Source organism: Gopherus evgoodei, chromosome 11, assembly GCF_007399415.2.
Source record: "Gopherus evgoodei ecotype Sinaloan lineage chromosome 11, rGopEvg1_v1.p, whole genome shotgun sequence".
Classification (NCBI taxonomy): Eukaryota; Metazoa; Chordata; order Testudines; family Testudinidae; genus Gopherus; species Gopherus evgoodei.
This window is the reverse complement of record NC_044332.1, coordinates 22,062,999-22,089,240: the sequence shown is the minus strand read 5'-3', so window position 1 is coordinate 22,089,240 and position 26,242 is coordinate 22,062,999. Positions and strand designations below refer to the sequence as shown.

The 26,242-nt window shown below is 42.9% G+C and overlaps 1 protein-coding gene across 1 annotated transcript; it reads left to right on the top strand.

Moving 5' to 3' along the window:
* Positions 1-25,649, top strand: SGO2 (shugoshin 2). The gene is given in 10 exon segments (XM_030580562.1): positions 1-16; positions 497-668; positions 8,546-8,703; positions 10,259-10,434; positions 10,913-10,990; positions 11,856-11,947; positions 12,356-12,594; positions 16,327-18,369; positions 22,868-23,012; positions 25,298-25,649. Coding segments are annotated over 10 exon segments (3,225 nt in total). The 3' UTR covers positions 25,404-25,649.
* The last annotated feature ends 593 nt before the right edge of the window (positions 25,650-26,242 follow it).

The window sequence follows — 26,242 nt, the reverse complement described above, 5'->3', positions numbered from 1 at the left end:
ATGGATAATTCTGTATGTAGGTTACGTGTAGCCGTTTCCTGTTCTATTTCCAAACCTCCTGTGCCTCTTACTCTGTGCTTCCATTGGCACCTAAACACTTAGCCCCAAATCCCGTATGTTCTCTTTACATCGTGTATTTAATTACACCTTAGCTGGATGGCTAGATTTTGAATTGGGGAAGGGAAGCACTGGCATTTAAAAGGGCAGTGAACTCGAGGGTAATCACCTATTTGTCAGTTTTCAGCCATGCTATCAGTGCGCGTGGTTGTATTATTTGCAAAGACCTGTACTTTGTCTAGTGCTTAAGGGTGAGGGGGGCCGGGCGCTGACTGATTAGCAGAGTTCGGGCAGCAAAACCCCATCAGAGACCAATGCCCAGAAGAGGCTGCAGCGCTCAGCAACCGCCTACCCAGCTCAGAGGCAAGGCCTCACCGGAGCCCAGCGCAAGCTACTTCCCACTATACGTCTTACCAAGCCACGCCCCCTGCCCTGCCAGCGCGCTCCCGCCGGAGTTCCGCCCCGCCCCGCCCCCGGTTCAGACCGCCGCCGCGCTGCGAGCTGCGCGTGCTTCCCTTGCTGGCCTCGAGCCCTGTTTGCCGAGTCTCGGGCGCGCGCTGCCGTGAGGCGGCTGCGCTCACCCAACGGAGCTGCAGTTTAACGGCCGTTGTGTGAGGGGTCGCGCAGCTGTAGTCGGGCCGGGGGAAGCAGATGATGGGGCTGCGGACTCGCCTCCCGCCTTTCGGCCAGCCCTAGGCAGTCTGGGGTGCGGGGATGAAGGGAGGTTACTTCGTGGCGGGCAGTGGCCCTTGGGTCGCCCTCTGGCCAAAGGCTGTGCCGTGCGAGGCAGGCCAGCCAGCCTGGCCAAGGGCTGGGATTTGGCGTGAGCTGGGCTGATTTCTGTCTCCACCCACCGTTGCTCCTCTCCGGAGTGTGGGGTGTTGGGGCCCATCTTTGGGTGGCTGTTTGCTACGTAGGGTTCCCGCCAGCGCTCTTCTCTGACACTGCGCTGACTGATGGGGACCGCCCGCTGCCCCGACTCCCCCAGTCTTCAACGTGTTTCCCCAGCGGCTTTGGCTGCCGTGAGCGGGGCTTTGGCCAGCCACCCCAGCACTAGCGCACTTGGCGGAGGGCGATGGGCGCAAACAAGGCCGGGTGGCTGGAAAGCAGGGCACTCGCTCTGCTGTGCACTCCGCAGAGGCCTGACTGTGCCCCAGGGGCTGAGTAGGGTAGTGGTAGGCAGGGCTGGCTCCAAGCACCAGCGAAGGAAGCAAGTGCTTGGGAATGGGGAAGGGGCGGCACGTCCAGGTCCTCGGCAGCAATTTGGCTGTGGGTCCATCAGTCCCTCTCTTCCTCTTAGGACTGCTGCCGAAGAGAGGGAGTGAAGGACCCGCCGCCTAAGAATGATGTGGCATGATTGAGCTGCAGCCGAAGTGTTGCCAATCAGTTTTTTTTTCTCTTTTTTTTGCTTCACTGCTTGGGCCAGCAAAAAAGCTGGAGCCAGCCCTGGTGGTAGGCATAGTGCGGGACCACCTCTCTGGGTGATCCCAGTGCTCGGCTACTTGTTCTCATGATTGTAGTTTGCATATTTTACTTCTCCAACCGGCCTTGCGGGGGGCGATGGACGCTCTGCCACTGGGTCACCTGAAGCTCACCCTCCTCCTAGTGGCGGATTAGACAGTGGGCCAAAGGGTTGTACCCAGGGGCCCTAGCCCATTGAGGGGTCCTGGAAAAATGGGTGTCCTGCCCTCTGTGCTCCCTCCACTCAGCGCTCCTGTCAGGGTGTAGGGACTTGCCCCACTCTGCTCTCAGGCTGGAGCTCTGGGCGGAGCAGAGCAAGCCCACGTGCCCCAATCCTGCTCCCTAGCTGAAGCGCCGGGCAGAGGGGCAAGTTGGGGCCGGAGCAGAGCTGTGGGGATAGGCCTGGATGCTAAGTGTGTGGGCCCCTGTTCTGGATCTTTTAAGATGACTCCATTGATAAATGTCCTCCAAATGGATGAACCTCAAAGGAGTCCATGACATTTCCCCTCTGATCCAATTCCAGGTCTTCAGCACTGTCAGGGTTGTGTTAAACTTTAGTCATCAAGTTGAATTGGGAGCTATTTTAGGTCTCTTAATTCAGGGTTTTTTAAAATTTAGCTTAAAAAGTTAAATGAGCCAACCTACATGCTAAGAGCAACCAGTGGGTTTATGAAGGAATTGAAGAAGACTACTAGCTTTGATTGATTTTTGTATCTAAATTGTATAATATTTATTTTTAAAATATCCAGTTAAAAGTAGTTGGAAAATGCTTTTTATTTTTTCACCTGTCTCCCCACTTTTTTGTGTGTGATGAAGTTCCAGTGTTAGTTGGTACATGGAGACTGTATCCATAAAACCCAAATGACAAATCAGAACATGACAGGATACTAATCCAAACTAAATGTATCCCAAGTTCTCAACTCTTTTAATTTTAGCAAAGTCTTGTAGTGTTTGATGTCTTTCGTAAAATCCTGCTTCTGAAGTTGTGCGATTGTGAGCATTCATTTAAAAAAGTAGATTTTTAACCCATGTGGTTACAGAGTTAAGTCTGAAAATGTGACTGAACTGCCCTTTAAAGGCTCAGAAATCAAGAGAGTAAATAAAAAACCTGAAATATGTTTTGAAATCCCATAATTTTAAAGCCAATCTCATAATTTTTGGAACCCTGACATGATTTTTGAATACTTTAGGTTGGAAATACCATAAACTCCAATGCTGTTAAGGTGAAGGCAGAGTTTTGTGAAGGTGGTTTAACAGAACAGCAGTTGATTGATTACATTCTGAATCCTCAGCAGAGAAGTGGGCTAGAATATATTATCTTTTTAAATGTAAATTTGGGTTAATCAAAAAAAAAAAGGGAAGCTAGCAAGATCCAAAAACTGTGATACATTCAGTTTTCATGTTTGTTAAATACTTTGCTACTCTTAAACTGTTAGGGACAGCTGAGTTAACTTGGCATTTTTATCTAAGGGTATGTCTACACCACAAAATTAGGTTGATTTTATAGAAGTCAATCTTTAGAAAGCAATTTTATACAGTTGATCATATATGTCCCCACTAAGCTCAGGAAGTCAGCAGGATGCATCCTCAATACCATGGCTAGCATCAATTCACAGAGTGGTGCACTGTGGGTAGCTCCACAGTCCCCGCTGCCCATTGGAATTCTGGGTTAAGCTCCCAATGCCTGATAGGGCAAAAACATTGTCACAGGTGGTTTTGGATTTTTGTCTCCCCTTTCTCCCTCCCTCCTCGAAAGCAATGGCAAACAATCGTTTTGCGCAATTTTTTTTATGGTTACCCATGCAGATGCCATAGCACAGCAAGCATGGAGCCCGCTCAGCTCACTGCTGCTGTTGTGAGCTTTGTAAACACCTCATATATTATCCTGCAGTATGTGCAGAATCTGGCTAGGAGGCACCACCATGAGGACGATTGTGAGGAGGACATGGACACAGACGTTCCTGAAAGTACGGGATGTGGCAATTGGGACATCATGGTGGCAGTGGGGTTGATACAGTGGAACACCAATTCTGGGCCCAGCAAACAAGCACAGACTGGTGGGACTGCATAGTGTTGCAGGTATGGATGATTCCCAGTGGCTGCAAAACTTTCGCATGCGTAAGGCCACTTTCATGGAACTGTGTGAGTTACTTTCACCTGCTCTGAAGCACAGGAATACCAAGATGAGACCTGCCCTGACAGTTGAGAAGTGAGTGGCGATAGCCCTGTGGAAGCTTGCAATGCCTGACTGCTACAGATCAGTCAGGAACCAGTTCAAAGTGGGCAAATCTACTGTGGGGCCTGCTGTGATCCAAGTAGCCAAGGCAATCGGTAACCTTCTGCTAGCGAGGGTATTGACTCTGTGAAATGTGCAGGTCATAGTGGATGGCTTTGGTGTGGCGATAGACGGAAGATATCCCTATCTTGGCCCCGGACCACCTTGCCAACCAGTACATGAACCACAAGAGGCACTTTTCAATGGTGCTACAAGCACTGGTGGATAACAAGGGACGTTTCACCAGCATCAACATGGGATGGCTGGGAAAGATGCATGACCTCGCATCTTTAGGAACTCTGGGCTGTTTGAACAGCTGCAAGAGGAGACTTACTTCCCAGACCAGAAAATTACCACTGGGGATGTTTAAATGCCAATAGTTATCCTTGGGGACCCAGCCTACCCGTTGCTTCCATGGCTCATGAAGCCATACACAGGCATCCTAGACAGTAGTAAGGATCAGTTCAACTATAGGCTGAGCAAGTGCAGAATGATGGTAGAATGTGCCTTTGGATGTTTAAAAGCTTGCTGGTGCTGTTTGCTGACTAGGTTAGACCTCAGCGCAGCCAGTATTCCCATTGTTATTGCTGCTTGCCGTGTGCTCCATAATATTTGTGAGAGTAAGGGGGAGATGTTTATGGCAGGGTGGGAGGTTGAGGTAAATCACCTGATGGCCAATTTTGAACAGCCAGACACCAGGGCTATTAGAAGGTACAGGTAGGCGTGCTGCGCATCAGAGAGGCTTTGAAAACCAGTTTCATGACTGGCCAGGCTACGGTGCAACAGTTGTATGTGTTTCTCCTTGATGCAAAACCACCCCCTTTGTTGAATTTATTTCCCTGTAAGCCAATCGCCCTTCCCCCCTTTGACCACAGCTGGCAAAGGAAGTAAAAGTCCCTATTATTTTGAATCCATGCATTCTTTATTTGTTAAAAAAATGTGCGATCACTGACAATGTAGCCCGGGTGGGGTAGGGGAAGAGGGAAGGACGAGGGCACATTGCCTCTCATAGCCACATTACAAATCAGAGCTGTTCGAATGACAGCCTTCTGTTGCTTGGGCCATCCTCTGGAGTGGAGTGGCTGGGTGCCCGGAGCCTCCCTCCCCCTATTCTTGGGCCTCTGGGTGAAGAGGATATGGAAGTTGGCAAGGAGGGCAGGTGGTTATACAATGGATGCAGCAGCAGTCTGTGCTCTTGTTGCCTTTCCTACAGCTCCACCAGATGCCTGATCATGTCCATTTGCTCCCCCAGCATTTCCTACTGTGCGTTCTGATCACACTCACTCAATGCTTTCCTGGCCTCTGCCACTGAATACCTCCATGCATTCATCTGTGCCCTATCAGTGCAGGAGGACTGCATGAGCTCTGAAAACATGTCATTGCAAGTGTGGTTTTTTTGCCTTCTAATCTGCGATAACCTCAGGGACGGAGGTGATACAGGGAGCATAGAAACATTTGCATCTGCAGAGGGGATAAAAAGGGAGACTAAAATTTAAGAAGATACATTTCTGAGAACACAAGGGAGACTCTTTCAGTGAAATCGAGCAATTCATAGCAGACAGCACATGTGCTTTAGGTACAAAGTCGTATTTTGCCTTTTATATTAAGTGCCTGCCAGTATGGTGAGACATCACACACGGCTGGGCAACAGAATTTGGTTTCCAGGCAGCCATGGTAAGCCAAAGGGTACATAGGGTTGGCTTCTTCTGCCTTCATAACTTGTGGGAATGGTTTCAAATTGCAGCGTCCTCCTTTCCCATAGCAAGCAATGCCAGTTGGGTTTGCGGTTTAAAAGGAGGGAGCTGCAGCTTTGGGTTGGATGTGCAGCACCCCTCTCACCCATCTTGTGCTATTCTCTGGGATGATCCCTTTTAGCCAAGCGCAAACAGCCCAGCATGAACGGGGTCCTTTTACTGTTCCCTTACAAAAATTCCCCTATTTCAACCAGGTGACCATGAGTGATATTACTCTCCTGAGGCTGACACAGAAAGATAAAGACTGAATTTGCATGAATGCCACCAAAACCCAGGACCATTTGCTGCCATGCTTTGTGCTGCAGAGATTCCAGACTACTTGCTACTGGCTTGGCATGGTAAAGCATCCTACCGTGGAAGATTAAATAAGGCAGCCCTCCCCAGAAACTTTCTGCAAAGGCTTTCAAAGTACCTCCAGGAGAGCTTCATGGAGATGTCCCTGGAGGATTCCTGCTCCATTCCCAGACATGTTAACAGACTTTTCCAGTAGCTGAACTGGCCGCAAATGCATCCCAATTCTTCAGGGCAAATCAAACATTAAACACAATTGCTTTTAACCCCTGCAGCGTCGTTACAAATGTGCACTCACCAGAGATGCCTTCTCTGCCTTCAGGGTCTGGGCATCTGCCTTGGAAGGGTATTGGCTCCACAGTGATGAAAAGGTCCTGGCTGCCAGGGAGAATGGATTCTCCCCTTGCCTGCTGCACATTCTCCTCCTCCTCCTCTTCCTCATCCACAAAATCTTCCTCCACGTTGTGTGAGACTCCCCCTTGCAGGTGTCCACGGACAGTGGTGGGATACTGGCAGGGTCCCTGGCCCAGAATGGCATGCAGCGGCATGTATGGGGCTCTGACCTGGAGCAACCGTTTGCCTCCTTTGTCTTATGGTAGGCTTGCCAGAGTTCTTTGACTTTCACACAGCACTGCTGTGTGTCCCTGGTGTAGCCTGTCTCCACCATGCCCTGTGCGATTTTGGCATATATATTAGCACAGGAGTAGGTAACCTATGACATTTGTGCCAAAGGCGGCATGTGAACTGATTTTCAGTGGCACTCTCACTGCCTGGGTCCTGGCCACTGGTCCGGGGGACTCTGCATTATAATTTTAAAAACCTTATTTACTTTACATACAATAGTTTAGTTATATATTATAGACTTATAGAAAGAGAAAATTTTAACATTTTTAGAAGGTATTGCTATCACGCAATTATTAGAGTGAATAAATGAAGACTTGGCACACCACTTCTGAAAGGTTGCTGACCCCTGTATTAGCATTTCTTCTTTTTGATTGGAGTTCTGCCTGCACAGATTGTTCTCCCTATATAGCAATCAGATCCAGTGTCTCGTGTTCACTCCATGCTGGAGCTCATTTGCGATTCTGGGACTACATGGTTACCTGTGCTGCTGAGCTCGCCACGCTGACCAAACAGGAAATGAAATTCGAAAGTTCCCAGGGTTTTTCCTGTGTACCTGGCTAGTGCATCGGAGTTGAAAGTGCTGTCCTGAGCAGTCACATTGGAGCACTCTGGGGTAGCTCCCGGAGGCCTATATCATCAAATTACACATCTGCTGCAATTGCTGCATCTGCACTACCCCAAATTTGACCCAAGAACGTCGATTTTAGCACTACTCCCCTCACCAGGGAGGAGTACAGCAGACGATTGTAAGAGTCCTTTAGGTCGACGGAAAGGGGTTGGTTGTGTGGCCACATTGCTCATAAAATCGACCTAACACGGCTAAATTTGACCTAGCCTTGTAGTGTGTATAGCAGGGCTAAGAGCCCAGAGATCTCTGAAAACTGAGATATCTCTAGGATTAAGAGGGATAAATAACCCTAAATAGAGATCTGTTACTTTTTATTTTTAAAAGCACAAGCATAAATGTGCCTTTATAGAGTGGATAAGAACAGAACAGAAGCATTACCGTACTGGGTCTGACCAGTGGTCCATCTAGCTCGGTATCCTGTCTTCCAACAGTGACTGGTGCTAGATGCGTCAGAGAGAATGAACATAACAGGGCACTTATTGAATGATAAATTCCATGTTGTCCAGTCCCAGCTTCTTTTGGACAATGAGAGGCTTAGGGACACCCAGAGCATGGGGTTGCATCCCTGGCTGTCTTGGCTGATAGCCATTGATGAACCTATCTGCCACGAATGTATCTAATTCATTTTTGAACCTAGTTATACTTTTGGCTTTCGCAGCATCCCCTGACAATGAATTCCACAGTTTGATTGTGTGGTGTGTGAAAAAGTACTTGCTTATGTTTGTTTTTAAACCTGCTGCCTATAATTTCATTGGATAACCACTGGTTCTTGTAAAAGCAGCAAAGAATCCTGTGGCACCTTATAGACTAACAGATGTTTTGGAGCATGAGCTTTCGTGGGTGAATACCCACTTCTTCAGATGCATGACATGAGATGCATGACATGCATCTGAAGAAGTGGGTATTCACCCACGAAAGCTCATGCTCCAAAACGTCTGTTAGTCTATAAGGTGCCACAGGATTCTTTGCTGCTTTTACAGATCCAGACTAACACGGCTACCCCTCTGATACTGGTTCTTGTGTTATATGAAGGGGTAAATAATATATCCCTTCACTTGCTCCACACCATCTGTGATTGATAGGCCTCTATCATATCCCCCCTTAGTCATCTCTTTTCTAAGGTGAACATTCCCAGTCTTTTTAATCTCTTCTCATATGGAAACTGTTCATTCCCCTAATATTTTTTGTTGCCCTTCTCTGCACTTTTTCCCATACTAATATATCTTTTTTGCGAGGGGGCGACCAGAATTGCACGCAGTATTCAAGGTGTGGATGTACTATTTTGAATTCAGAGCTCAAAAGCTTGTCTCTGTCACTAACAGAAGTTGATCCAATAAAAGATATCACCTCACATACCTTGTCTCGATGTTATCTGGGGACTAACATAACTATAACAACACTGCAAACAATCTTTATATTGTATCCTTTTGAACTCTTTTTCTTTGTGATAAACAGGGCCTTTTTGACAATGGCGAATCAAGCAACTCCTGAAACATCCTCCATTTTCTCCCTGAGTTCTATTAGAGGGCACTCGAAAGAGAAGAAGGATAGAGCTTTAAAAGCTGCAAAACTGAATGCCTCTCTTGTGTCTAAAATCAAAACTAAAATAATAAGTGAGTGTAATTACTTTAAAGTAAACTGTTACAGCAATTTAATCCATATACTGTGTACACCATTGAAGTAGATGGGGCGATGGATGTGCTTAATGTTTGCTAAATTGCCTAAATAAAGAGGATTATTATTAATATAATATTAAAGTTGAGAGTTAAAAGATGGTCTTGTGGCTAAAACATGTTACTTGGAATGACAATTATTGTATTCTTTACCTGGTTCTTCATTAGACTTGGTCTTTGACCTTTGGCAAGTCAGCTAGGCCAAACCTTTTAAAAGTGCACACTAATTTCACGTGCCTCAGTGGTAGTTGTGGTTGTTCAATATGTCTGCAGTCAAGATGTAGTTATCTCATATTGAGCACCAAAATTAGTGGATTTTAAAAAAATGTTGGCATTAACTTCTATGTGCCTCACTTTTCCTCATCTGCAAAATACCTTGGGGTGTAAATAAGTCATTGGGCCACATACTGAATGATGAGAACCAAAGCCCTTTAACAACTGCATCATTCTCTGAGCAGTATCTGTCCTGTGCACTGAATGAGTCAAGAATAGCTTCATTTTACAGACTCCATGGCTAAACACATAGTTTTTGCATGTTCTTTATGAGAGACAATGCAATGAGATATGTGAATGAGATGGGGTTGTCGTGGGATTCTGTTCCCATCACTGCTAGAATTGATCATGCAACCTCTCTGATCTTCAAATATCTCAGCTGTAAAATGTGGGAAAATCATAAATACTTGTCTGTCTCTGAAGGCAGAAGCATGAGGCCTTGCTCAATAATGATTTTGAAGGCCACAGAATTAGTAACATAGGCACTGGAAGAAGTCCAACTAGAACTCAAGATCTTTTTGCTCCCAGCCCAGAACAAGTATTGTTAAGCCAAAAATTATTTTGATACAGGAATAGAATCAGTTTTGCCTGTGTCTTGTCTCTAGTTTTGTGTGTATAATGCAGAGAACTCAGCAGCCCTTTGAATCATACACAGTAGATTAGAATATTAAGACAATGAAGAGCAAGTGTCCAATTGGTTCTGCTGTGCCTGTGCAAATAGTGATTTTTTTTTTCTGTGACTGAACAGATTTTCAAAATCACAGTGGAAATCCTCTCTAAGACCTGAGGAGTTTTACCTCCTTTTAAATTTTAAGTTCCTACTCAAAAGCTTTGAGACACTAGAGTTGTTCTAAAAACAAATGAACAAATCCAGAAATATATTTTAACATTGGCAAAACTACCCATTATTAACCTTGTTCTCGGAAACAGCTACGCAGTTTTTGCTCAGACTTTACCACAAAAAAAAAAGTTCAGCTTGAGGCAGAGACCATGAATGGAATAAACTTTTAACTTGAACCTGACTGGATAGTTTTCAAAGTGATAAAGCAACTGGAAACAAAGGTTTGTAATGTATCTTAGGCCAGCTGTAAGCATTGCTACTGCTCTATCAGAACTATGAGTAATGTCATAGACTGTAGCTGAGACAGAGGCAGACTGACTGAAAGAAAATGAGAGGTGAGCAAAAAGTAGAAAATTATGATTATTTTATTTCTTTCTACAGACAACTCTTCTATTTTTAAGATATCTTTAAAACATAATAATAAAGCATTGGCTCTGGCTTTGACTCTGGAGAAGGAAAATACTCGGAGGCTGAAGAATGAGAAGATCTTTCTACAGAAAGAAGTAGAGGAGTTGCATTTTCATAATGTCGTACTTCATCAAAAATTAAACCGTTTGGTATGCTGTAATTACCATAATACTTAAACCTTCTGAGCAACTAAAAACAAATATCACATTTTAATGAAACTTAACAGAAAATTAGTTAAATTTTTTTAACTTAAACATTTAAAAATATTTTATCTACAGTGATTATTTAAAATACACAGTTGCCAACAGGATGGAAAAAGGTGGGGCTATATATTGTCTCTCAGCATTCTTGTTCAGAATTCATTTTTTCTTAATAGGATCACCTCATGCTTCTGACTGATCCGAAACTCAACAACACACTGCTGTGTGGACATTTTAATCCCAGTTTTACTTTTATATTTTTCAGTAAGCAAATTAATCAAATATAGAAATTGCTTCTTCCTTTGCCTTGATCATGAAAAGGTTACAAAATATTTTTACTGTTATTTATGATTTCTTCTTGTATAATGGCTTAACTGTTTAAAAGAAAATTCCATCTTTAAGTCCTCATTTATATTTTTATATACAGAATAAAACTCTCATAGAAATAGAAGCATTTATGAATAGCAACCTTTTAACAGCAATTGAAATGAGCAGTTTTTCTGAGGTAAGTGTGTTTTGTTTGAATATTTACAATGTTGTAAATAAAAGAGGGTAAGGCTATTGTCTCTGCTGCTTAGTCTTATAATCTATACTATTTAATTTTTGACCAAGGGTAAAATTTTCAAAAGCACTTAAGACCCATTGATCTTCAGTGGAATGTAGGCTTCTAAATCATGTAGGCACTTTTGAAAATTTTACATCAAATGTTTAGGTATTTGGGATGAAATCCTGATCCCAATGAAGTCAATGGGAGTTTTGTAATTGATTTCAAGAAAGCCAAGATTTCACCCTTTGTATTTCGAGAAACTAGTTCTAAAGTTACTTAGCTACTTATCCTGATGAAGCCACGTTGTGCAAAAGTGCTGTTAGATGAGACCTCTGCTTGAAAAATGAGGTATGAATCCTAGTATCATGGCAGAATTCCAATTTAGGTAATACATTTTGCTTTCCTGTATACCTATATAGTTTCAACACAATATTTTTTCACTTCCTGTTCTAAACTATTGAACACAATTGCTGTGCATTCTTATATAGCTTCTGCATTTCAGTGATGTGCGAAATTTATGTATGTGTATGTGCTTTGGGAATAAAATAATATGTAAATATAAAAAAAGGTTTGTCTGGGCATAAAACAATTTTTTCCCTGAAATCACTGTATTCTTTTGAAGGAATGTTCTCTAGGCTGTATAAATATATATATGCATATCACGTGCAGTGGTAATAGCTATATGATATATTGCAGTTTATCATCCACTTTTCTTGACCTCACCTGTTCTCTAATGATTCATTTACCTTGGGACTGTGTATCATACTCCAGACCTGTAAGCAGTTTCTAACGGATACTTACCTTTTTGTCTTATTTTTAATAGCATATTCAGGATCCTCTTACAGTGCCAAGTGGTCAAAGCAGCTGTGTTGATCATCAGTCCAAGACTTCATATCATTCAGTTAGGTAATATGGGTCTGTTTCACAAACTGGATGAGCATGCAAATGTGAAATTCTGTTAAAATCTCTCAGGGGCTTTTGTAGACCCCTAGTTGCTTCATGCTGTTCTAGAATAAAGAAGAGAGGTTTTTTTTAAAGTAATCAGGAAAGCTTTTGTGTCTAGTTTGGAAAAAAATTGTTTGAGACATCAAATTATTAGCAAAATATACAAATAGGCTAAACTGTTGTCTGCATAAATTTTGTCATTTCTCGCTAGCATGCAAAAGAGAAAGTGCATCAGAAAAAAATAAATTTTCCCCTAAGATATAATCAAAGCAAAACACTCTCCACCTAAGTTCTTGTTTTCTGCTTACTTTCATATAGTATTTATGTGATACATTATACAATATATTTCTCCTTCATAGTAAAACTTCCTCTTTTCAGATCTGTAGGAATGCCAATGAAGGTTCCATTAATTGCAGTACATAATGCAAAACAGCAGGGCAGCCCTTCATTGTGTGAAAAGACAGAAGATCGTTGTAACCTCACCTCTGTAGTATCAAATGAGATTTGCCCAGCTCGGATCAATGTTGAATTGTTGTTAGAGTCTGAGAAAAATAAGCAAAAGTCAAATGAAATAGACAAAATGGAAACAATCTTTGACTCAAATATATTTTTCAGAGGTATGGTGTATTAATTTTTTGTAATCTATTTGTTTTTAGAAATTACTATGTTTAGTATATACAATAAATTAATTATGGTGAGATACAGTACATATACATGATAAATAAAAGCCACCATTTCATGTCAGTGTAGACTTCTGGGGACTTCATAAGCCTTAATATTTTCTTTCATTTAATTGCAAACAAGGATGCCCATCCACAGCTATGGGTGAATCAATTATTTAAAGAGCAGTTCTTACACAAATAACTACCCAAGAGCTTAATAACACCCCAAATTATTCCCATGCATTCAGCCTTCCCCAAAAGCCTTAGCAAATAGATGGCCTCTAAAACTTCAAAGTTAACATATTTTGGCTATTTCAGTCCATGGAAAAACATATTGCAGAGCCAAGGGGTCTCACAGAAAACACCAGGATATTCATCTCTTCTATTCCAAGGTGACATCATCTTGAGCACTTTCACTGACTGCAGCTGTGGTAATATCACATACAAAGGTAGATGGTTTTAATTAGCAAAATCCCAGGATATCTAGGGCTTTATAGATCAGAACCAGCACCCTAAACTCGCTGAAAAACCCAGTGCAGATCTCAGAGAATTGTTATCATGTCTTCTCGACAAGAAATACTACTTAAATAGAGCAGTGTTCCACTCTGCACCAGCTTCAGTTTCCAAATGTTTCTAAGGTGTAGAATCTCCAGTGCTGGAGAATCTACCCTCATGGACCCCACGGTGGGGCCTAGTTAGGAAGTTAGGAAGCACTCCCAGAAGCATGGGACTTCCTGTAAGTCCACTTCAAGGAAATCAGACATACCTGCAAGCAAATGCAGCAGGTTGGCTCTTGAGGATTTAGTACATCCTAAGTCCTATAGGCACAAAAAGAAAGCCCAGAAACATTGGGCTCCACCAGCTCTGGACTGGGCTCCATTAGAATCAGTGTCCCTTGCTCCTCACAAGACCCAGGACCCTCTGGCACCAATGAAGACTGACCATTACCAGTTACCATCATCATTGCCAGCACCAATGGCCCTGACAGAAAGAGTCCCCCTTAAACCTCAGAGATCTGGATCCATGGCTGCACCACAGAATATTTTTGCTTTCCCAGAGCCAGAATCCGCCCCCTCCTTCAGGATCCTCCATTTCCAGGGATCTTATATCTCCTCCAAGAGACCTTCCTGCAGGACAAAGCCTATTGCCCTCACCCCCCATCCCAATACACAACTTGCATCCATAGGCGCCAACTTCCCCTCTGCCAGGTGGGTGCTCAACCCCCCCTGACCCCGCCCCTGCACTGCCTCTTCCCACCCCTGCTAATTTTACACGCTAATTTTTCCCTGTGTGTGCCCCAGAGCACCCACAGAGTTGGTGCCTATGCTTACACCTCTCCAACAGCACTGATGGTACCTCCACTGGAACCCATATCAGCCTTTTCCTCCTCGGGAGATTCAGAACCCTTGAAGGAACCACTCCTCCTGTACCACCCTTACCCATTTCCCAGGAGCCCCATACGCCCTGGGACTAACCAATGCCTAATCTGTCACTGGTTCCCCATGCCATGGTGATCTCCATGGCCATCTGTTGACCCTCTTACTGGCCATATTGGGGACCCTTGCACCAGTACCCTCTTTCAGAATCTATCCAATCTTCCAGGGAGTTGCTGCCTGCCTCCCCTCTGAGGGAACCATCAATTTAACCCCAGATCTGATAAAGGAGGAGGAACGCTACACTCTGGTTCTGGCAGTTCTACCAGAACAGGCTAGACAACCATCATCATTGCTGGATGAAGCAGTGACTTCAGCATCCCTTTTTCCTCCAGATGACTTGAGGCAGTTCCAAGATCTGCTGTGCAGAGTCACCAGGGGACTTCAGATTGCATAGAGGAGATCCAGGACTCCCAACACAAGCTCTGGGACATCCTCCACACCTATGAACTTACAAGAATAGCCCTCCTGATTAATGAGCCCATACTAGAGCTGGCTAGGACAGTGTGGCACACCCGTGCCACTGGCACGTTTACCCTCCCAAGGGGCAGAGAGACGTTATGTGCTGGCTAAGAGTTCAGAATTCTTATTCTCTCACCAAGCTTTCAACTCATTATTGGTTCAGGCTGCTTTGGAAAGGTCAAGGCAACAACTCCCCAGATCCGCTCCCACAGATAAGGAGGGTAAACACTTAGATCTGCTGGGAAGGAAGGTTTTCTCATACTCTAGTCTTCAGTTCAGGATAGCCAGTTATCAAGAACTATTGGCTAAATATGATTTCCTGAACTATGCTAAGAGGAATTCACCTACAGCATCCCACAGCAGGATCATACTTATTTCCAAGCTATGATAGAGGAAGGAAAGTTAATAGCCTGAACTGGCCTCCAATTTGTAGTCAGTACGGCCTGTCTTCCTCTAGGTCCATGGCAACTGCTATTGTTACCCGCACCCTTTCCCCTTTGCTTTGGATCTTGTCTGATTCATGGTGGAGAAGGAAGTGAAGAGGCAGTTGGTCTGCCCTGCCCTTTATTGCCTCGGTCGGAGGTACAAGGCAAGCCAGGGTGCATGCATGGACCAACAGACTCTACTTTCAAATTCTCTGGGGCATGTGGTGCATGTGTAACCACACTGTGGAATACAGATAGGGACCACACATTTTGAAGAGCCTCCAGTTATAGGTAAGTAAACTCATCTACTTCTGACAGTAAAGGTTGCATCCTCTTCACCAGATGTAGATATAAACATGTATTCCAGGTCATTGCTGTTGTGCAACTAGGGCTCAAACTGCACTTTTCAGTTGCAAACATGGGCAAACAATCGTAGAACAAAACCCCCAAGGACTTCTGTGATATCCTCCAGCTCTCTTTCCTCAACATACTATTATTACTTCAGTCATCTCCGCATTGAATTTTTTTAGACCATCTATTCTTCAGTCTCAACCAGATGTTATCTGTGGTTTCAATGATATTATCTGGGCTGAATGAGTGAGAAAGGGGGAGATATAAAGCTGATGTTATTTGTATGCCAAAATCATTGCACCCTGAGCCTTGAATCTCCTTGACCCTTGTAATTCTGGGAACATGCCTGGTTTTGGCACATTTTATGTATTGGTCAGTGATTTTCTGGCAATGGATGAAGATCAGCTGTCTATACTGATATTTTAAGATCTATACTAGTGGTTCTCAACCCAATCAGCACACAGATGCGGTTCATGTGATATCTTTGGGGTCATACAGGTAGTATATATATCATATGGATGTGGCCCACATAACACATAGAGAGCTGCATATGCAGCCTACAGTGGTAAATAGGTTGAGAACCACTGCGCTATACCGTTGAATAGAAGCATTGAATATGGAACTCTGTGGTAACCCTAACTTGAGAGCCCTTGGAGGGACAGAGCAGTTGCCCATAACTATCCATTGTGATATCTCCCAAGAGAAAAAGAATAAAGTCACACTAAAGCAGCATCATTGTTCCACTAGAATTCAAAAGTTAGTCAGTAGCACCTCCTAATTGACACTGTAGAAGGCTGTTGATAGACTCTGCAGGGAAGGGGTATACTACATATGGTACAGTATTCTATGTATAAAATATAGTACAACACTTCACCTAAAATGGTCATCTACATATTTCTGGTGCAAACTTCAGTAATCCATGCTAGTCTGAAAGCTATAAGTAAGTGTGAAATGCACATTTTGGATACTTTTTTTACATTTTTTAAGTCACTGACATTCACTTGCTTTGGTTGCAGAAAATCAGCCAGGTACATTACTAAGCTCCAATAATGCCCTTATGTCTGATCTGGATAATGTGCCATCTGTGGGGCAGCCTGAAGAGTTTACAAAACCACATGATAGTCCATTACCACTCTGTGGAAATGTGACTGAAAGGAAAAAACATGCAACTTCTTGTAGATCAAATGCTCACACAAGTATAGCGGATTTTAATAGAAAAGTGACCCCAAGTAATGTGTCAGATTGGAGCATTGACAAGGGCAACACCACCAATGAAATGAGTGTGCAAGCAAAACCAAATATGTTGTCTCATCCTGATTCACCACTTCAGCCTAGCAATGAATTTAAGACAAATTCAAATGAGGTCTATTTTGGTAACCAGCTAAAGCCAGAGGAAACTGTTTATGATACTGAAATGGAACTGACTGCCAGTGATGTGGGGAAGATACTCACAATTACATCAAAAGCCAAAAATAAAAGGAATAGTAATGCCAAAACTGATAAAATTTCAGCAAATTTGAGAAAAGTGAGGTATTCAAACACAGGAAAAAAAGATAAAGAGAAAATTAAAAGCAATCCTAAAGGCAGTTCAGATTTTCATAGTGAAAAAAGTCACAAAAATACTGAAAAGATTATAGATTCAAACACTAGTGAATCAGACACTCCAAAGTTTCAGTTGGAGGCAGAACAGGTGGATGAAAGGAATGCTTTGGGAGAACTGACACTGCAAAGGATCAATAAACGTGATGTACAGAATTCCCAGTACAATGATAAAGCTACCAGAAGGACATATCTAGTTAATTTAGCAAGCCCAAGTAAACAACAAAAAACTGATTTACAACAGAAAATAAACAAACAAACTCTCTCAGAAAGATTAGAAAATATGGACAAGTTCCAAAACCCAGATTCTACCTCATCTAATAGCAAGTCCCCATCAAAAGATTATTGTATTAAAAGCATGCCATGTATAGAAAACCACACCTCTGGTGCTTTGTCTTTACAGCAGGACTTAGTGGATGTAAATGAGAAACATATCAAACCAAAAAGAAACTGCAAGACTTTCCAGATCCCTTCTACAATAAGCAAAACAAATTACGGTAGAGAGGAAATTGAGGAGCATTCAGCCAGTAGTTCAAAACGGCCTGGAGCAAAGGCATGCAAACCTGATTGCAAGACAAAACAACACCAGAAGAGTGAATGTCACAAAGAAGATAATTACAGTGACAGGAGAGAAATACAGACTTCTAGTCACTGTGTAGATATTAAAAAAATAGAACAAAAGAGTAATAAGGTTTCGCTGGGCAGTTCAAAGACTGTATTGGCAAAAGCTAGCCTGAAAACTAATATACAGCCAGATGATTTTACACAGTGCACACTTTCTATAAGACAAGAGTTAAAAAATGAGGACATGTTGCACACTGAGATTGTTCATGGAAACAAAACTACAAATACTCAGCAAATTAAAGGAATTTTAGATATTAAGAGCAGTGTACCTGTAAACAAGCAGTGGGCTAGATCTTCCTTGAAGAAGGTGGATGAATATAATGTTAATATGTTAAAGAAAGGGGTAGACAGTATATCAAAGGCAAATAAAAAGACTTCAATTGTCATTTCTCCAGATGATCAGATTAAAAGCAATGAGAGACTTATTTCTGAGTCCAGGCTAGAAGAATGTGACATCAGGCAAGTTGACCAGGTGGAGCAGAATATTTTAGATGACCAAAAGGTCAGAACAGAGAGAGATCCCTTCATGAACAAGTTGATCAATAAATCAGTATTAACGAACATTATGGTTGAAGAACCATGCCTTTTAAAATTCTCACCTGTGACCTGTTCTAAGGATATGCTGTTTAATTCATGCACTTTTTTGCAGGAGGGTGTCCCACATGTGGAACTCTCTGCTGTTGACTACCATAAAATTTCAGAAAACGTCCCTGTACTGAAGAACTCTGAAATCTTTGAAAAAACTAACTATGAGAAAGTATTGTGTGCTAATAGAGCAAAGAAGATGGAGACAGATTTTAAAGTGTCTTGCCAAAAACTCTCAGGAACAGGCAGTGGTAAGTTTTTGAGTAGAGAAAGAGATAAGGAAATTTCTTCATCGTTTCTCAAATGTGGCCACATGCGGCCACCAGGGACCTTTCTTGCGGCCACAACCTCCTGGGCTGTGATTGGGGGGGGAGGGGGCAGTAGAGCTCCCTCCCCCTCTCTCTTACTCCTCGATGCTGGGGTCAGCAGCAGGGCTTGGGCCCTGCCCCCACTCTGGAGAAACCTGAGGCGCAATGCTGGAGAAGCAGTCAGCCAGTGAGTTCTCCACCTTCCCAAGGGTGGTGGACTCAGGCTTTGGGCTTCAGCCCTGGGGTGGCAAGGCAGCAGGCTCTGGTCATGGGATTTTGGGTTCCAGCCCTGGGCTCTGGCTGCTCAGTGGCAAGCCGCAGGCTGCAGCCACATGGCTTCAGGCTCTCTCCATGGACCCCATCCTCTGGCTATGGGGCTTCAGGCTCTGGCCGCAGGGCTTTAGGCTCCAGCCCCCCACCCCTATCTGCCCTGGCCCTCACTGCCTCTCCCAACCCTCCATCCAGGCCTTAATTTGTCCCCAGGCTTGCCAGGGCTGGGTAAATCGGCTGTGAAAAGTGACACTTATATGTTTGTTAATGTCACTTTTCACAACAGACTTACTAGCTAGCAATAAATAAATTACAATGATTTGAATGTATATATGTGCATATTTATTTAGTTTTTCTAAAGCTAATCAAGTATTTTAGGAAAAAGTGTGAGAGCTGCCACCAGCAAGAGTTGGTTTCCGCACTCTGAGACCACCAAAAAATTTGTCCTGAGAACCCCTGTGATTGAGTAATGCCTTGTACAAAGGAAAGCTAACTTCTTTTGGTATTGCCTGTATAGATCACCACTCTTAGTCATAAATTTTCAAGCACCATCAAAGCTAAGTAACGCAGGAGTAGAATTGGAAGGACAGAACCACTGAAGGATTTTTCTTCGGTTACAGTAGCTAATATTCTTATTGGTTTATATTATATCCCAGAATCATGTTTAGCCCAAGCAACTTTAAGTTGTTTACAGTCTCAGAGAATCAACCTGATAGTGCCTCTGCTATCTTTGCAATGAATGTGATAGAATTACATGGAAAGATTTGCTCTTGAATATTTAAAATGGAACAGTTCAGGAGGGCAAGCTGTCTTCTGTTTCACTGCTGTATAAGGGGCAAATAACAATTTTAAGGTTTATAGACTCTTCTTGCAAATGGACAATAGAGCCGGGGTGGCTCCAGGCACCAGCACGCCAAGCGCGTGCCTGGGGCGGCAAGCCGCACGGGGTGGTCTGCCGTTCGCTGCGAGGGCAACCGGCAGGTTGCTTTCAGCAGCATGCCTGTGGAGGATCCACTGGTCCCGCAGCTTCGGTGGACCTCCCGCAGGCTGCCACCGAATCCGCGGGACTGGGGACCTCCCTCAGAAAAGCCGCAGAAGACAGCCTGCCTGCTGTGCTTGAGGTGGCAAAATACCTAGAGCCGCCCCTGGATAGAGCCAAGAGTATTTTCCATTTACTGCTCTTACAGTTCCCACCAGTATGAAATTTCATCAAGAATACCCTAACTTCAACATAAATTCTGAGAACTTTGCAAAGAATACCTTGTTCAGAACTTCTCTGATATCTGTGTATAAGGATACTTTGAAGTGCCAGCCTATTTTTCTAATATTGTAATATTTTTCTAATATTCAGAAAAGAAGTTCAAACTTTTCAATAGTCTCATTCAACTGTTGTACTTCTGCATTACAGGAGATAAAGAGTTATATAAAGGTACCATCTGTGCCAATATTTAAACATTCTATAATGTTTAGCTTGAAGGTCTCAGAGCATAAGTGTGCCTATATAGTTGAGGTCCACCTTGTATAGATGTGTTCAAAGGGCACCTGGCATACCTAGCAACTCTGACTCATACATGGTTTAAAAAAAATGCACCCCTTATCAGTGTCCCTGCAGACTTTACAGTTTAAACAAATGATGTTAATATTGTTAAACTAGTTAGACTTCATAAATCAAGAATAAACATAACAGCAATACTCTCTAGTTCTACTTCTCTGTTCAGTGATCTTAGAAAACAGATGGACTTTCCCCAGGCACTGAAGGTCAGCAACCTCAGTTTATGTTGGACTGATAATGACTGAATTCCTGAGTATACAGTATAACTACCTTAAATTACATCCAGACGTGAGTAGGAAGCCAGTACAGTTCTTAACGTAATAATGCAAGGTATTTTCTTTGACTAGTCCCACTCAGAAGGCAGCTCAGATTTATCTAAAACAGTTTATTTAGGCAAGACTTTCTCATGGTCATTGGACAGAACCAGCTAGATCCTGGAGCAGTATCTTTGATGCTACGTAAACTTCCACCAGAATAACTGGTCCTTGATCCTATTGTATTGCGTACAATAACATAGAAAATGCAGCAAAGCCCTTATTTTTTCTTCAAATTGTGAGTTTCACCATCAGTTCTGCCAGCAGCCCTGGACTGGGTACAACTTCCAGCAGCCCTGGACTGGGTACAACAGATACACCAAACCCAAGATGACCTAAAAGGCAGCTGGAGAATGCCAAAAAAAGTTATAAACAACATGCACACCATCAATGATAGGAGGCATAGGCCAGAGGGTTTGGCTCTAGATGAAGCACCTACACAACGACAGGCTATCCCACAAATTGGGCTACCAGTTCCTTGGCCCCTACACCTTTGAACTCGACTTACCGTGTTTCCTCTGAATACACTGTTTTCATATGCAACTCCTGAAACCCATTCCCTCACCGCTCCCAACCACTCCCCTTGCCAGTATGTGTTCAAGACAACAATGAGTATATTGTCTACAAGATACTTGATGCCAGAATCAGACAAGGCAAACTCTGGTATCTCATGGATTGGGAAGGTTACTCTTGGTTTGACCCCTGACTCCATCTCCAGCTTTGACCCTTGGCTTCACTCCTGACTCTGACTCCAGCTTTGACCCCTGGCTCTAGTTCCTGCTTCCCAATTCCAACCATTGTGCCTGACCACTAACATCCCAGTGCTTACAAACAGGAGCTATGTGAGCTCTGACTCAAACTGCAGGAAGTGGTTATTAAGAAATAATTTTCACTCCTGCCCCAATCTGAGTTCTAAAGCAAGATATAAGATGTACCTATCTACATGCATTGAGTCTGAAACTATGTAGGAGGCGCAGAAGTGTTTAGTGTGTTTCTCAGTTCTTCCAAGAGTTTAGAAAATCTCCACATTATTTCAACTTGGATTCTTCTATATGCTACTTCGCTTTAGGGATTTGGAGAGGAAAGATGATGTATTGTGAAGATAAGGAAATGTAAATCATTTCAGTATTTCTCCCAAATTATCAAATATTTTTGACCTTCTGATTCCAAATTAAAGTGGCTGTTGAAAAGATTGGATGGCATTCTGAAATGTCCTAAGTAAACTCAGAAGGCTTTGGGGAAGCTCAAATGAAAAAATAATTTTCCTACCAAAGCTGCCTAATTTTTTGATACTGTACTTATATTTCCCTGTTATATATTTTATGTCAGGAAGGGAACTGAGAAATTTCCCAAACTTTCTAGGTCTCTCCACTGTTTAAGGATACGTGACTCAATTCATCATTTTGCTGTGGCCCCGTTCTGCAGCTCTGTAGGTGTGTATGAGCATTAAAGTTAGCAGGTGCTGCTTCCAGGGAATTCCCTTGGCAATAGGGAGAGTTTCCACATGGTGGTTGTGTGCCATCCCTCTGCATCCCCAGGCATTTGAGGCCATGAGTGTAGCCAGGACCGGCGCTAGGGGTTTGACCGCCCTAGGCGACTGGCAATTTCACCACCCCGTGCACTGGTCCCGCGGCTCCAGTGGAGCTGCCGCAGTGGTGCCTGCGGAGGGTCCGCTGCTCTGTGGCTCCAGTGGAGCTGCCACAGGCATTCCTGCGGAGGGTCCTTTGGTCCGTGGCTCTGGTGGAGCTGCCGCAGTCGTGCCTGCGGGAGGTCCACCAGAGCTGCACAAGCAGCCGACCATCCGCAGGCACGACTGCAGCAGCTCCACCGGAGCCGTGGAGTACCGAACCCTCCGCAGGCTCCACTGCGGCAGCTCCACCGGAGCCACCTGCTGCCCCCTCCGGCAAAACGGCGCCCACCAATTATTCTGGCGCCCTAGGTGATTGCCTAGGCTGCCTAAATGGTAGCGCCGGCCCTGAGTGTAGCACAGCTGTACTTTGGCAATTCCCGACTGCTACAACAACCTTTTGGGGTCATAGGAAGCCAGGTCCAACTTACAGCAGCCCTGAGGCTTTTTCTAGTTTGCTAGCCCTCAACTGTCTCCAGAATATTTCTTTATCCCTATCCATCAGTTCTGTGCTGAGTGGAGCTTGGATTCACTGAGAATCAGATCCATGTGACTCCAAAGTAGAAACTACCCAGAGAACTTTAGTTAACAAATATTAGCTTTCAGTTGTTTTTAAAAGGTTTAATCAGTGATTCAGAAATTATTTGAAATGAAAGATGGAAGCATAACTATTCACAGGTAGAAAGGCCCTGCAAGATCAGACAAATACCAGTTTATACTCCCACACTTCCTTGCCTAAACTCCAGAACATTTTAGAAAACTCAACACCACCAGCTAGACGGAGACGAACCACTGTTTGCTACAAAGAACCCAAAATAAGCAGGTCAGTATAAGTAAAGTATTTGTTTTTCTTTCAGCAAATTATTATTGCGTCAGTGTTACTGAAATATCCCTATCAGATATCTCTCTGGCTTATTTCTTGACACGCATGTCATATCTAAAATGATCTGGGACACTGTACTGAATAGCGAGATTGGTTACGTTTATAGTCCCAAGTTAGTATTTTAATTGAAGAGTTAAATGACCCTGATTCATTCTTGTGTTACTTCACTTTTATGCTGGTATAACTCACTGAAGTCAGCATAGTTTCACCAACATAAAACTGGAGTAATGCAGTGGAGAATCAGGCCCTGTGTTTCCAACAGTTAGTAATGGGGTGTGTACACACATAGTGGTAGATACCTAACATTTGGACTTTCAGAATTCATTAAGAAAGCTATTATTTTAAAGTATATAAAGAGTAGATTTTTTATTCCTATTGAATTTAGATTTTTTTTCAAAGAGTATATAGTAGTGTCTTGAGTTTAGTTTGACCCTTTAACCCTCTCCAGTGGTCTTTCTATGTCCAATTTTACATTTGCTGCTTTTGGAAAACTGATCTCTCAACTAGCTCACGTTTAAGTAGTTAATTTCTTCTATTGTTCTACCCAAGATCATTTTGAAAGAATATCCATCTTTTATGTAAGTATTAAGGCTGCATAAGAGCAGGTCACTTTGGGTTGATTGTAACATGACTTAGATTATGCTAATAAGTCTGACGTCCAAGTGGTTTTAACTCTAGTAGAAGTGCAGTGAGTCTTGGGGCATTGATAACCAAAACATCACTGCTATTTTGAAATGTAATTTATATTTAAAAACAATGAAAATGTGTCTGTGTATTTACTAATTAGGATAGATGGGTACTAAATGGGCACCTTCTCTCTGATACCCATTCAAAGGACTCCATGGGCTGGTCTACACTACACAGTTAGGTCGATGTAAGGCAGCTTATGTTGACCTAATTATGCCATTGTCTACACTACAGCCTTCTCCCACTGATGTAAGTGCCCTACTACACCAATGTAATAACTCCACCTCCATGAGAGGCGTAAGGCTTATGTCAATGTTGTTAGGATGGTGCAGTGTCCCTGTAGACACTGTTCCTTACATCTGCTGTTTTGTCAATTTCACAGCAGGAGCCTTGAAATTGACAAGAAAGCCTCCACTACCCTAGAGAGCTAGGCAGCTTCAAACATGGCTCTGGGCTGGGACCTGGGGCGAGAGCTGGGACATCTTTGGACTCAACTCCTGGCTGGGAATCCGGACAAGAAGTGTGAGGGACCCCCACCTGCTCTCTGCCAGGAGCCGGGGAGCCTTGTCAATTTTATGCCTGGGTGAGCCATGAAATTGAGGAGGCTTCCTGGCTTCCGCGAGGAACGGAGAAGAGAAGCCCTGGGCGGCTTCCTCTCACTCCTGGTAGGGAACGGGGAAGAGAAACTCCGGGTAGCTTCCCCTGCTCTCAGTGGAGAACATGGAGCAGTGAGGAGGGTGGGAACAGCTCACCAGAACCTGTGGGGAAGCCAGGCTCCTGGCAGGGAGCTGCCTGCAGAGCTGAGAGGCCAAGCTCTCAGCTCTCCCCACTGACCCTCTTAGGTTAGTGGAAGTGCTCCTGGTGAGGACATGCACCACAGACCTAAGAAGGGTAGTATGGATATGCACCACTACAGTAATTACTGTAAGATGTAAGATGACCGAATATAGGTCGACTTACCTTTCTAGTGTGTCAATCATTCTATTGCAGCAAAAAAGCCCTCACAGTGGCACTACAGCCTTGTTCCAGTTTTTCTAAAAAAGAAAGTGACATCCAACTAAACAATGAGATAGAAAGGCTACAGATAAGTCCAAAGAAAAACCACACATCACCCTTTTCATAACTTAATACAAAACGCTTTTTTAAACTTAGCCCTCCCCCAGTAAGTTGTTCACATGCTCCCTCATACATGAACATAATTAAATAAAAAGAACATCCTAAATTAATCAAGCTATTTCTTCTACAGTTTGGGAAGCAAAAAAGAAAAACATTATTTCTACATTTAAATACTTGGAAAGTGGTCAGATGCTAAGGTGATGTGTGCCATATAAATACATATGTAGCAAAGTTTCGAGGGTTATCAATTTATAAAGTAATTTTTGTGTGTGCAGTGGAATTTCAGAAATGTGTGCTTTCCATAAAACCTCTAGGCAACTTCAGTACATCAAGCCCTAACTATTGTTTGCTATTTTAAGAGTTGTGATATGACCTCTCATTATTTAAATGGCATTAATATTTTTATTCTTTCTTTTCTGCAGTAAATTGAGGCGTGGGGATCAGTTTACAGATATGGAATTTTTGAATTCCCCAGTCTTCAAAGTTAAAAATAAAAGAAGTTTCAAAAGTAAACCAAGACTAATCTGAGGAAGACAAGCAAGAAGAGAACTGTCTTTAAGAATAATACACATTTTAAAATATATAATATATTTTTCAAAATTGGGTAAATTTTCTGTACTATTCTTTTGTTTAACTAGGTTTGTTCAGGTTAACTAAACTTGTTCTGCTTACCTTCCAAAGTGGAGTTTTTTGTGACTGAGGCCCTGGTCTTACTTCTTAGGCAGAATACCTCCCTGAGTAAGGCAAGTATGATTAGAGACCCCACATTTGTGTTATGAACTTTTTCTCAATAACTTTAATCTGTTTCAAGACTGCTTACCATCTTTAAATTTAAAAAAAAGTTGGAAATTTTACTAAGAATAAAAACAAATCGCTAGATTTTGGGGGGGAATCCATTGCGGAGTTTTCACAATACTAAGCAGATTTTTTTCTCATTCTGACACAGGCATCACAGACTAAGTCTGGTGGAGACAGTCCTATGCATTCTTTTTTTTAATTACAAAATTGTAATCCTATCATAAAACATAGAGCAAAACAAAATGTGATAGAGTTCCCTGACTTTTATGGATTTGTTGGAATCTTGATGAAATTTTAATGAATTGTGTTGTATTGTTTTAGAGTGAATTTCTCTTTTACTGTGACAGAAAGAGTTGTGAAAAACATATACAAAAAATATACTCTTTCAATTGAAGATTTTCCACTTGTTTTCCTCTCCCAGTTCAGAATTGCAAAAGTCCTTGGTCCTCCAATTTTTTAATTTATTCATTATTTAATTATTTTAAAAAAATGTGTGAACAGATGAGTGGAGTACAACGCTTGGGAAAGTTGCTAGACAAGGCTGGAAGACTTTGTAAGAAGCTCTATGT